General features: G+C 44.3%; 1 protein-coding gene across 1 annotated transcript in view; it reads right to left on the bottom strand.

Annotated features, from left to right (window-relative positions):
- The window catches only part of dars1 (aspartyl-tRNA synthetase 1), a 47,089-nt gene that overhangs the window by 15,851 nt on the left and 17,211 nt on the right, over positions 1-14,027 (bottom strand). The window contains exons 7-8 of the mRNA XM_030080449.1: positions 8,291-8,393; positions 6,639-6,719 (exon numbers count right to left, since the gene is read on the bottom strand). Coding sequence (XP_029936309.1) covers positions 6,639-6,719; positions 8,291-8,393 — 184 coding nt within the window. The remainder of the gene's footprint in view (positions 1-6,638; positions 6,720-8,290; positions 8,394-14,027) is intronic.

Genomic DNA, 14,027 nt, shown 5'->3' with positions numbered 1-14,027 from the left:
GCCTGGAGGAGATCATGTGTTCGGTCGTGTCTGTCCACAACTAATCTTGCAAACTACTGGGGTTATCAGCCTTATATTCTTTATGTGCGCAGTTCTAACTGCATGATGGAGAACCTCTTGCGTTTGTGGTGATTCAAAACATTTGTCTTTTGCTCATTCTTTTTTTTTTTTCCTCACCGTCTAGCTCACTCGACCAATGCTGCCCTCTCTCTCTCTCTTTCTTCACATGCAACTACTACAGCTGCATGATTTTTAGGGCCCGAGCACTGGAACAGTGCGAAGCCCTATTGTATTTGCTTCGTTTCTTTCTTTTTAGGCCCTCGCCCTCCATCGGAGAGAGGGCCTATTGTTTTTGTATCGTTTTTTGTTCTTTTATTATTATCACGCCCACATAACCCATAATTTGACCCCCTAAACATGCTCAAAAACTCACCAAATTTGGCACGCACCCCAGGTCTGGCGAAAAATTCGATAAAATGGCAACTCGGACCCCCGAAGTGCAAAAATGGGCTCTCTAGCGCCACCTAGGCACACTAAATCGGACGCTGCGGCCCACAGCAATGTCATAGAAAGACCAAACCAGCGCCGAAACGTAGGTCTCATCAAGGCCGAGATTTCACGCGCTCGCCCCCCCGACCTAAAATCAACAGGAAGTCCGCAGTTTGCCTTTCAAAGTAAAAGTCGGGCCCGAAATTGCGCGTTACACAAAAATTATCTCCTCCGAGGCCGTAAATCGTGGCGGCTCGAAAAGCTAATACATGAAAGAGGATACAGTGCTGAACAAAAGTTCTGAAGGATTTCGTCATTCCGGCCTTAGTTTTTAAGTTATAAGCCCTCGAAGTCGGCAACGCCGACTTCGAGGGCGTCGTTTTTTCCATGGAGTTTGGCGTGAAGAGGCGCACACTTGGCACTAATTAGGCCCATGGCGTCTAAAGTAAACGTCGCACGGCTTCGAAAATTATGCCACACGAAAGAGGACGAAAATTCCTACAAAAATATGAAATTAATTTTTAAATTGGAACAACTTTGTGGCCGCTGTCAAGACTTTTACAACATTTTGGACCCTGGTGTCCTCTCCTCTGCACTCTTCCCGGTCATGTGACTCACTCTAGGCAACGGACAGTTCCGCAATACACAGCCATTATAAACCGTCAGCGGGAGCAGAAAAAACAGTCAAACTTAAACTGCCATAATTCAAAAACAGTACAAGATAGCAAAATCATGTAAATACGAGATTTATAGAGCCGAGTCTTGTGCCTCGTTTAAACCTTGAATAAAGTCTGTAACTCAAACGATGTCCGAGCGGCGTTACCTCAAACATGGGTGGGTTTGATCGATTTCTCTATTGGATTGAATGAGGATTTCTCTGTGTGCCTGCATTTTGGTGTGATCATGACACAGCTGCCAGTACTCATGTCACTCACACACTAGGACATCCTAGGCCTTTCAAAATAAAAGCCCAAAACTCTTTCCAACTGAAAGCACCGAAAAAGACCCTTACAAATGGGAAAAATGGATGAATTGTCTGCACTTCAATGACACAAACATCGTGGCGGACCGGCACCGGTGCGAGGGCCGACCAACGCTGCTTGCAGCTTTAATTCTTCGTTTTTATTATTATTACGTCTAAATAACCCTTAATTTGACCCCCTAAACATGCTCAAAAACTCACCAAATTCGGCACGCAGGCCAGGTCTGGCGAAAAATTTGATAAAATGGACAAACGGACCCCCAAGGTGCAAAAATGGGCTCGGTAGCGCCACCTAGGCACACAAAGGCAGCCGCTGCGGCCCACAGGAATGTGATAGAAAGACCAAACCAACGCCGAAACGTAGCTCTCATCAAGCCCTACAATTCACGCGCTGACACCCCCGACCTAAAACCAACAGGAAGTCCGCAATTTGCGTTGAAAAGTCACGTTCTCGCCCAAAATGCCGCCTTTGAACAAAATCTAACTCCTCCCAGGGCGTAAATGCCAGCGGCTTGAAATTTTAACAGATGACAGAGGACACAGTGCTGAACAAAAGTTCTGAAGGATTTTGTCATTACTCGTTTAGTTTGGATGTGATAACACCTCCAAGTCGGAGGGGCCAGAACCAAAATCTCATTTTTTCCCATGGAGTTTGGTGGGAAGAGGCTGACAGTTGGCACTAATTAAGCCCCTGGAGTCTAAAGTAAAAGTCTGACGGCTTTGAAAACTATGCCGATGGAAAGAGGACGGAAATTCCTACAAAAATATGTAGTTTTGATGTGGATTGGACCAAGTTTGTGGGAGCTGTGAAGAGTTTTCAAACATTTTTGACTCTGGTGTGCTCTGCTCTGCACTCTGCCTGGACATGTGACTCACTCTAGCTGCCTCAGGAATGCGCAATACACACCCATTGTAAGAGCTCAGAGGGAGCAGAAAACACTTTCAAACTAAAACTGCCATAACTCAAAAACGGTAAAAGATAGCAAAATCATGTAAATGGGAGATTTATAGAGCCGAGTCTCGTGACTCGTTTAAGCTTTGAATCAAGTCTGTCACTCAAACGGTGACCGAGCTGTGACCCCTCAAACAGGGGTGGGTTTTCTGGATTTCTCCACTAGATTGAATGAGGATTTCTCTGTCTGCCTGCATTTTGGTGTGATCACGCCACAGCTGCCACTACTCAAATCAGTCACACACTAGGACATGCTAAGGGTGCCATCTGCTGGAGGGGCGCTGCTAGTGGCCAGAGGGGCACCAGCAGCGAATGTACTACCAGTGGGTTTTTGTTGGCGTCGTGTGTGTGTGTGTGTGTGTGTGTGTGTGTGTGTGTGTGTGTGTGTGTGCGCACGTGTGTGTGTGTGCACGTGCGTATGTGTGTGTGTGTGTGTGTGTGTGTTTGAGTGAGTGAGTGAGTGAGTGAGTGAGTGTGTGTGCCTGCATTTTGGTGTGATCATGCAGCAGCTGCCAGTAGTCCTGTCGGTCACACACTAGGACTTCCGCGGCCTTTCAAAATAAAAGCCCAAAACTCTTTCACAATAAAAGCACCGAAAAATACCCTTAAAACTGGCACAAACGGACGAATTGTCTATGCTTCGACACGCGCGCCGTCCCCGACGTGCACGGGGGGGCGAGGGCCCGTCCAACGCTGCTTGCAGCTTTAATTTTAAATTTTTTTTTTATCCTATTGTGGCCGTGTTCTCTCCGATCACAAGTGAAAAACTCCAGGATGTGAGTTGTAGTGTGTGTGAAAACTGAAACAGATACACAGAGCTAAAAAAATCTAAACTCGAGAGGTTTTCCGGTGTTTTTTTTTATAGTGCACTGTATTACATTTGAATCAAGTAGGCATTGAATTTGTAACATGAAAAGCATTTGACAAAACTGAGCTTTTTCTCAGCACATTGGGCAGCCTGCGGTCTGGAAAAAGGGGAGACACGCCTGGCAGAGATGTGCTTTCCACTGAGTGCACTCATCCATGATGGAGGCTTCTCCTAGACCACAGCTGCAGCAGAAAAAGCACATGAACCTGCAATCCTTCACTCAGCTGCTGGAGATGCTATTTGTAAATTCACTGTTTACACACAATAGACTCGCCCCACCACGGAGTAACTGTGTGTGGGATAGAGCGAGGGGGGGGGGTTATTTTTGCTCCATGCAGCTACAATTCCAGGGTCAGCAGCAACAAAAAAACATCTGCACTACAGGACAGGTTTACAGCGTGAAACAGGGCAAGAGGAGAGAACGGGAAAAAATAAAAAAAATCAGCTCAGGTAGTAAATGTTTCATCACGGGGGGAACTCGCACTTCCAGGGTCGTGGATGTCAAGCTTCCTCAGAGGACCTGCCGGGGTCTGAGCTAACAGCCTGTGAAGCCGCTTCCTGTTCAGAATAACCACATGCAGGAGGACGAGGGGTGAGACGGGCGGGCGGGCGGGCAGACAGGCAGACAGACGGGACTGATCGGGACTTTGTCTCTCGGGACAGCAGGTGCTCTTGGAAGTGTGTGACTGACGGGCCAAATCCCTGCAGAAAACACCTGGGTGGACGCCGCAGCTGCAAGGATTGGCTTACTGCAAAAACACCGACAGACCTCCAGCTGTCTCTGCCCGGGTCACACTGATCTATCAGTTTGCCAATAGTGGCCTTTATTAATATCAAATATCAATATTGGCCTTTATTAAATATCAAATATTAGCCTGTCATATGGTCCACTGCCTATACAACAGAGGTTCCTCCCTCAGTCTGGGGAAAAAAACAACAAAAAACCACACAACTGTCACTTGTCCATTAAACTGTTCAATGACGTTTTTCTGAGTTTTCCTTTGAAAGCTTAATGTAGTTGTGGCTTTCCCCAACTGCTGGAGGAAAAAAAAACCTCTCGGATGTCCCTTTTCAATATAAGCAAAACAGTGTTTTCTTCACGGAGAGAAGAACAGCTGTTCTCTAAAGGGAGAAACTATGAAGTGTTTTTTTGTAGAGAAGAGAGGAAATGGAGAAAATTAGGGAAACTTCAGATAATGTTGCTAAAGAATGGGGAAGTTTCTGGTTTGGCTGAGCGTCAGAAGAAGCAGTTTTTGATAGTAAAGACACATCAGTTCAAAGATGACTCCGGAAAGGCCTGTGACTCCACTTAAGTGCATTTTATACGTCTCTGCATGAAAACTACTGCGATTTGACGAATGTTTGGAGGGTGAGAACGGTCTCTGTGCAAATGTGTCGCATACCTGCTCAGCATTTTCAATTTTACACTGAATCTATGCGAAGTCACGCACGCGGATTGGCTGATCGTAGGCAGATGTCTGTGCAAGTATAACAGCCTCAATGTCACTATGGCCACGTTTTTTTTTTTTTTTTTTAATTCAAATTTTATATTGTGGTTACGATTCATTACATGAGAGGTTTTCAAAGTGGGGTGCATAATGAGGGTCCTCCAGTGGGGTCCCCAGCAAAATGAGGAATAGTTCAATGTCACTATTTTCATTTACGAATATCATTATCATTTTTTAATCATTAAAAATATAGTTTTCTTGTGATGCTTTGGAATAATTTTGGATGATAACTTTGCAAATTTTCTGTTTATTTGTTGTATTTTTTTCCCCTCTTTTGCAAATGTCCTACTAATGTCCCGAAAGTTTTCTTTCCTAATTTGCTAACAACCTTTTTTTCACGTTTTTGAAACAAATCAAGTGAATTTGATCAGCATTTTGAAGGGATAATTTAATAGACATTGCTAAGACATCAAAATAAGCATGAGTGATTTTAATCTCACCACACTGAGTGATTTGACGAGTATGACACATCGTCAATTTCAGAATCAAAACAAACCAAAATATCCTTTGATGTTAGTTTCCCGCTGGCAAAAAAAAAATTCAGATGGGGGTCTGGGCTGTAATGAGAGCCAATCTGGGGGTCCAGAAGTTTGAAAACGCCTGTGTTAAGACTACAAAATCACTTTAGTCTCTACATATAAAGCTATTTGACTATTATAATAATATAATATGCACAATAAGCACATTTCCCTCTATAGCTACCACAGGCAGGGTAGGGAAATAGATGAAATAGGTGGGATGTCACTCTGCCTTGAAGAGCTGCTATCCTTAAAAGAACTTCATTAGTCTGGGTTTCAAGGGAGAGTTCTGAAGTCTCATGAATAAAAGATTTCTCAAAAATTCACATTCCATTTTTTATTACAATGGCACGATACCGCAGTTTCACAAAGGCAATGAGCTTTGACGAAGCCATGCTTTACTGTGACGGCTGAATAGAAAAAGCTGGGCTATGCAGTTTCACACAGTGGTGCCCCCCCCCATCCCCCTCCCCAAACGGCAGCATTTCAATTTGGTGAACTTCAATTCCCAAGAAATCGTGTGACATGACGTCAGTAAACACTCGTATTAACCGAGCCGAGCGGTCTGAAGCTGCTCTATGCCAAAGAATACCAAAGGGACAAATGTGGCAGAAGCTGTTATGTTTCCAATAGAAAGTGGAGACAACTTCCACTGTGCAATTACTCTTCCAAGCGTGATTTACATACTTACACGATGTGAGCATGACAACGTTTCATTAGAGAAGGCTCTCGACCAAACATTGTTGTTGAAGTGAAGATGAAAGGCAAATGGTGTGTGGATACTCTTTCATATTCAATTTTAGTACCCAGCACTGCAAAACAAATAGGATGTGCATAGTTCCTGTTAATGACAGTGGGCATGTATTTTTCATTTTCTTGCCAAAGTTTCGGTTTAAATTTGTCACTTCCTGTGCATCAAGATTTCCCAACACATCTTGTTTCTGATCACATGGGCACCATGTTGGCAAAGGCAGTTAGTCTCATTCGCCGCTGAGGCGTGGATCTCCTGTGGCTCAGCACAGGCACATTACTTAAGAGTCGAAATAAGGCGATATTTTATCATGAAAATACTGCATAGTGGATCACTGAGAGGGTTTTATTCACCTACCAACGCCTCCTAACTGCTATAAAATCACTGTGAACGCTGGTTTATTGCTTAAGTGAGAGGAGAGGATAAGATCAGGCTTGGATGTGGGCCAGCACCTGGCATCAGTAACTGCAGTGGAAATGAAAAACGTCACCGGGATATTCCTGTTATTAAGAATCGTGGGTGAGGCACAAAAGAGGAAAGGTTTTGCCTTCCCCGTCTGCTCATCCTCACCTCGTCGGCCTCTCCTTCGGGCCTGACAGCATCCTCCAGCTGCAGGGGCAAACGGGCCTCGGCTTGGCTGATGACAAAAATCTGACAGAAGAAAGAAAGAAAAAAAAATGTTAAAAAAAAAAGTGAGAAAGCGACATGTCTTCACACATAGGAGTGAGAATAACCACTAAACTTTCCATGGTTCACACGCCGAGAGGATGGAAAGTACCTGGACTCCAGATGAAAGGCTGAAAAGTCAATGTGACGATGACACCGGCTCCCTCTTCAGCGGCATGCGCTGCTGATGTGTGAGTGTCTGACTGGGTTTCAGTTTGTGGGTTTCAACGCTGCTAAGAGCCATGTGCCTTCCCATGTGTGTTTGAGAGTTTACATGCATGAATGCCAACAAGTGTGTGTTCTTCTGTGTGCGTGTGTGGATTCAAAGAGGCGGTACTCTCTAAAGTCTAACATGCCTGAAATAATAATAATAAAAAAAAAAAAAAAAAAAACACAGTGCCACATACAGATTTGTTTACATTTGCCGTGGTTTTGCTTTGCTTTGCTTTGCTTAAGTGTACTTCATCCCAGTGGGGGCGCAAAAAAATATTAAAGAGGTAACAATAAGTGATGGAAACGAGAAGTAGCAGTGACCAAAACACAAAGGAAAACAACAACAATGGAGAACATGTGGCTCGATTTAGGGGCGGTTTTAATATATCGTGCAGACGACGGAAAAGAAGAAAATATAAGGGGCCTGTGAAATGGAAATGAGACACCACTCCACGAGCAAACGCACAATTTCAGAGTAATTGCAGCCAGTCGTACGGCGCTGGCTTTCAAGAATTTGCTGTCTGAATATTTTGCAGTATTGTAATGGTTATTTATGTTTTTGTTCAACTTGTGATTTATGGCCCTTAGTTGTTCAGACGTGTTCAGAATAAAGTTTACCAAACCAAATGTAGCGATAATGAGAATAATAACACAATCAATTTGATAGGTCACTCAAGGTCACCTTACAGGATGCATGAATTTAAACAGAAAAACAAGCAAATAGTTGTGGAGTTGTAAGGCTTGGCTATTTTCCCCACCGAGTGAAACTTGATGTGTGTGAACCAGCCAGACGTTTGTGCAGTGTGTATACAGCCTGCTTTAACGCTGACATAATAGAAACTTTTTTGAGTTAGTGCCAAAGAGCCATGTTCCTGTGAGCATGTGTGTACACGTGTGCGCATGTTTGCAAATTTTTATTCTAAAAACTGTTGGTTGACATGCTTTGATGCTGAGAAACACGCGTGTTCATGCACTTGCTTGCTTGCATGTGTTTGTGTGTTTTCATTTCCATGCTGCAGTGGTAAGAGGTGAAGATCTCTAGAGTGTGCGCATGTTTGTGTTTAAATGCTTGAATGCTAAGAATGGGGTGTGTGCTTGCATGTCAATTGTGTGTGTTCCTACGTATGCTTATATGGTATCTCTTTCACTTCAGGCTGTGTGGGGAGACAGCAGGACATCAGGACACACTTTACCGTCTGATGACCCCCTCTAAAGTCCTCCAGCCTCAAGCCAGAGGGACCGTGGCATGTAAGACGGCGTTGTGCCCACATGCTCAGGCTGTATCTGTGTTTGTGTGTTTGATGACGGTGCTGAAAGCGTCCCGTCGCCCACACTCCTCCTACCCTCTCGACGTGGAGCTCGACGTCCTGCTGGGAACAGCTCTCGATCTTCTGCTCTACTTTCTTCACCACCGCCTCCACGTCTACGATGCTCTCCTTGGTGACACTGGAGAAGAAGGTCGAGGGGGGCGGGGAGGGTGAACAACAGATAGCACTCAGAACAACAAACACCTCTGTGTGGGAGGTTAACTGCATGAGAGCGATATTTCCATCAAGCCCTGATTTGTCTTCACAGGCAGGCTCTTTGGGGTTGGGGTAGAACGCGGAGGGTGAGTAAGGTAACCGCAGACACCAAGAGACACCGAAAAGCCTTTTTCAAATCTCTGCACAGGCTGAGAATACAACTGCTGTGATGACATTTGCGAGTGGGGAGAAACGTCTACAGGGGCCGGTTACCAGACCACGTGAGCTTGTGGCTTTTGTAACAAAACCAGCATCTGAGCAGTCACCCTTTCTCTTTCTGTGACAGAAATAGTCTGCTTTCCTTGGACTCAAAGTCAAGCCAAAAGGAAGTCATTATTTTACCGGACTTCTCTTCTGAGCCTTGGTATTTTACAGGGCTGGGGAAGTGAAGCGTCTTGGGGTGAACCAATACACACAGTTTTACTTTGATTCAAAATCAATTCTGCAAATCCTGAAATTGATGCTTTATAATCCCACCATTTTTATAAAGCTGCACATTTCACTTGTGTTTTACAAAAACTCGACTCCTGCAAGCATCAGGCCGTGACTTCCAGCAGTACAGAGGCTCCACTTGGCCAAACTTCAACTAATATTCATCTCTTCAGTCTCATGGAGGGCACTACTAAACCAGCACTAATTAATCTCAAAGCAGATGCTGATGTGTATTTTGAAATCCAAAGTAAAAAAGAGCAACATGAACTAAACTTTGACATTCAGTGCTGTAGTAGTTATCAGGATAAATTGAGGAACAAACTGAGTAGAGAGCAGTCAGACCAGTGTTTGAATTCGAGACCAACAAACCATGACACACAGTTCTACATTTTCAGTGCATGTTTATGTTTGCATTTAATTGCTTAATAAAGAAGAATGGAACAATTAAAATCCGTTTTGGACTCAATTTGTCCCGAAACCATTTAAATAAATGACATAATCAAACACTGAGGGTGTTTTCACATTTGAGTGGATTACTCAAATCCGAAGATGAGATTATTTCAATGTTTTTCATCCTCGCAGGTTCACTTTTACTTATGCAAATTCTTCCAAACCGCAAAGTTTTTCATCCCACGTCATCAGTGTCCCTTTTTATTGTTTGCGTCTGTAAACAAGGACCAAGGCAGACATCTGATGATCCAAGTTCTGCTTTTGATTGATTGGTGTCACATAAAATGGAAAACAGAACTTGTGCTTGAACTTTAGTAAAGGGCAAATAACGCATCACATGAAATGATCCTATCATATGATGACTTACCATCGGTCACAGTGTGCTGCTGTAGCTATGTCACAGTGACCTGTGGCTGTGTAAGCATTAATAGCTGTTCTTCTTTCGGATTTTTAAAACACCAACCAGCAGTTTTGATTCTTTCCATGCTAATAAAGCACAAAGAAAAATGGAAACAATTATGTTTCTATTATGTGAAACAGAGTCCACTCTCCGCCTGAAAACAAATGATGCTGCCAAGGTCGCTGCTGAGAAACTGCTCCCACAGGACATCAAAACAACATCAGAAAATAAATTCAGAGTTATTGTTCCAGGGTTCTGAGACCAGTGGGGTTTTCCACAATGCAGTGGTGCCACCGATGAAACCCACACAACCCAGCAGAAAACCATCAAAAGGGTTTCTATTCAATGATTCTGCAAGGTGTGATAGACCACAAGTTGAGATTTTTGGGGCATAAATGTAGGTTTGCCAGGAACGGCGCATGCTGCCAGGATGGTTGGGAACTCATTTGTTTACCAAAGAGGCAAGACAGGTTCAGTGTTCCCAGATTTCACAGACAGTTTTGATGGGGTTAAACCTTCATCCATGTGTCAAGTCTGTAGTCTTCTTCTTCGAACTGGCTATGAAGCTGCTCTGTTTGCATCAACGCTTTATAATGTTTCATCTGGATATCCAAAAATGCTCCAACAGTTCTATCTAGGTTTTGAGCTTTGACTTTCTCTGGGGTGCTATTTCGGGAGATTGTGGAGGTGGCTGATCTATTGCGTTGTACCGAATACATTCTTCCTTCTTCTCAGCAGTGCTTCCTGACTTTCTCGGGGGCATCACATACAGTATACTGGGCCACACCTCTTAGGGCCTACTCACATTAGGGCCAGTTGTTCCGTAACATGCTAAAGCAAAAATGCCCCCATCCCCAGTCCCCTGCTGGCCTGCACTCATATCACCCAAAGCCCAAACACGCTAAAGCACGATTGCCCTCGGTACGCACGTCATCATGTTAAAATACGACACACGCATGGCCCAACGTCATTATGAATCGACTTTTGTTTATACGCGGTTGCAGCAGCACAACGGACAACGGCACAAACAACATGGTTGATTATTGATTGCGCAATGCGGCGATTCACAGTTAATTGCGCTGTGCGCAGTAAACAATTTTGCAGAGGCAGGAGGAAACAGGGAGGGATGGTCGCATGATTTACGTCGTATCCACGTTCGTGCGCTGCATGCATGACCGTGCATGTGCTCATGCATGAACTGCGGAGCGACGAATCACGCTTCTCTATGTGGTGGTCTGATGGACGAGTCTGGGTTTGGGGAACACCAGGAGAACGTTCCCTGCCTCCAGGAGAACGTTCCCTGCCTCCAGGAGAACGTTCCCTGCCTGAGCGCATTGTGCCGACTGTGCAGTTTGCTGGAGGAGGGGTCACGCTGTGGGCTGGTGTTTCTGGGCTCGGCCTCGGCCCCTCAGCTCCACTGAAGGGAAATCTGAACGCTTCAGCTCACCGACACATTTTGGACAATTCTCTGCCTCCAGCTTTGTGGGACCAGTTTGGGGAAGGAAGGCCCTTTCCTGTCCCAGCATGACTGAGCCCCAGTGCACAGAGCAGCTCCATAAAGGCATGGCCGGCTGAGTTTGGTGTTGAGGAACTTGAGCGGCCCACACAGAGCCCCGACCTCAACCCCATCCAACACCTTTGGGATCAACTAGAACGGAGACTGTGAGCCTCTGGTCCAACATCAGAGTCTGAGCTCACAAAGGCTCTTCTGGATGAACGGGCACAAACTCCCACAGACACTCCAACATCTTGTTGAAAGCCTCCCAGAAGAATGGAAGCTGTTCTAGCAGCTGAGGGGGACCAACTCTATATTAATGCCTTAGAATGGGATGTAGAATGGGATGTCATGAAAGCTCCTGTAGGTGGCCTAATGCTTTTGTCCATGTACTGTAGTTTCAAATACTGTTGACAGAGTTTGGCACCTTTGCTTTGGTCGGCTGCTCAAATGAATCCCCAAAGTTAGAGCTGCTCACTGAACAACAGAACAATGTCAGCATTTTTATGTCTTCACTATTAGCTTTTATGTTTTCATCCCTCCATATCACAATTTGAAATTTGGTCTCAACTGCTGACCAAAGGGTTCCCTTGCTCCTCGTGTAGGAAACATTACAAAGTTTATGTGATGGTTTATCCAAATATTCGTTACTAGCATCATACTTCCTGACTGTGAAGCTGATCAGATGCTTTCACATCTGCTGTAAACTACACCTCAGTTCATATGAAGTGGACCCCAGACCCCCGTTTTCATGCAAACTCTGGTCCGCTGCTCTGGACCTCACTCAAGATCGAAAAAAAGCTTTAACATCACCGGGCTTTTGGTGTGAACTGTCTCGAGCTCGGGAATTTAAAAAACACCCCATCAACTTCGTGTGAAAACATCATGAATGAACACAGTATTAGGGGAACTTTTTAGGGACAATATTTTTGGAAAACAGATGATGAACTGATGAGGTGAATCCAGGTAAAAATCATTATTCCTTAGTGATTCTCCTCGTTATATCTACACCACCACAAAGGAGGAGATGTAGATAAGGAGAAGTGGATGAGTTAGATAAGGATTTCTAAGCCTTTGAGGCAAAACATCGGGAAGACATCACTAACTTTTTTTTGAGAATACGATCAGGCTTAGAAGAGTGTGGTGTGTATTACATCCTTGTAATATGTACCGTGGGCTGCAATTAACAACTGTTTTTTAATCAAGCTAATGATATTTTTTTCAACTGGCCCATTAATCTCACTACAAACTGATTAGTCTAGATTTTTAACAAACCAAGAAACTAAAACTTTTTTGCAAAATTACAGCAACTTTCACTGATAGTTTTAAATTTTATTTATTTTCTCGAACTAATCTTTATTGGATGCCATTTCAGTTTTACAGCCAAAAGTCCAAAAACCCCTGTATTATTGGGATTCTGATTATATTTTTAAAAACTGCCAAACTTTAAATGACTGCAGTGGAGTTTTTCATGATGAAACTTTTTCTCGTTCCATGGCTTGGATTCATGTAGATGCATGTGTAGCGAGCCAAACAGAGAGCGCTAATGGAAGTATTTACAAAACTGACATCGCTGTTGATGTTGTTGTTGTTGCCTTCGAAATAGAGCTCTTCTAATTGACATGTCTCCATGAAACAAGACAAAATCAAGAAAATTACACAGGGGGTCAAAATTCTGGCACTGAATGCAAATCCCTCTTAACAACACGGGCTCTGAGCTTACACTAAACTACAGCATGTGAGGGGAGAGCATATTTTCTGTTCATTAGAATGGGTGGAAAAACAGGCCCATTGTCCTGCAGGGCCCCTTCACTCGAGCTGGAAGCCCAGAGCATGTCAGAGATAGGAGGGACAATGCCGACTGTGATGCGGCGTGAGGCCAGATGGAGATCCTGCTGTAATCCTTCACTCCTTCTCATTAAAAAGCAGTAATGAGGGACCGAGCATCGGGGTGCCGCCGTCCCCTCAGTCCCCCAGCAGCTGCTGCCGGAGTGCCTCCCCTACAGCGGGAGATCAGCTAGATAAATAAATCCCCACATTAATAACCTCCGCTGCCAGGCCCAGGGACCGGCGACAATACACTCAGCACACAGCGAGGCAAACCGAGTGATTAACTCAACACCCAAAGTGGACAACATCATGTAGACGCAGGGAAACTCAGCTCCGAGAGAGAGAGATAGTACACTTACCTCACCAGGCACAGATAAGAAACTTGGGAAGGTGCTCCGGTTAGACAGATATATCACCACAAAATTGGCTTTTTATCAAAAAATATATAAATAAAAAAAAAAATAAATAAACCAGTATATGCCATCCACCTCTGATACGACGGCAGTTCCTCCATCATCACAACCTTAAAAAATATTTTATTTTCTTACGTTTAGCTGCCTGCAGGCCAAATGCTCTACTGCTGTTCAGTGAAAAATACACACAGTAGAAATGTAACGATGCAGTCACCGCATCAAAGTATTGATTATGAATTCTGATACACCTGCATCGATCTGCTAAAAGAAATAAACTGAATGCATTGCTCGGACTCTGTCCTGAATCCATTTGAGATGCGCTGAAGCTATGTAGAGTTTTACAGGTGGAGCAAGCAATTCTGGAGAAAGACTGTTGATGTTTGAAATCGACAGCGGTTCAAGCCACAGCATTTGCTTCTCATTTACAGAATCGGGGCTGTGTACGAACACTGGATTTGTTTTTCAGCGCACACACAGAAGGGACAGCTAGCAGACACTGACGCTGCTGAATCAGTTGATTTCAAATGTCAACAATCT

The sequence above is a fragment of the Myripristis murdjan genome, chromosome 21, assembly GCF_902150065.1.
Source record: "Myripristis murdjan chromosome 21, fMyrMur1.1, whole genome shotgun sequence".
NCBI classification, from domain to species: domain Eukaryota; kingdom Metazoa; phylum Chordata; class Actinopteri; order Holocentriformes; family Holocentridae; genus Myripristis; species Myripristis murdjan.
This window is presented reverse-complemented; position numbering and strand designations above follow the sequence as displayed.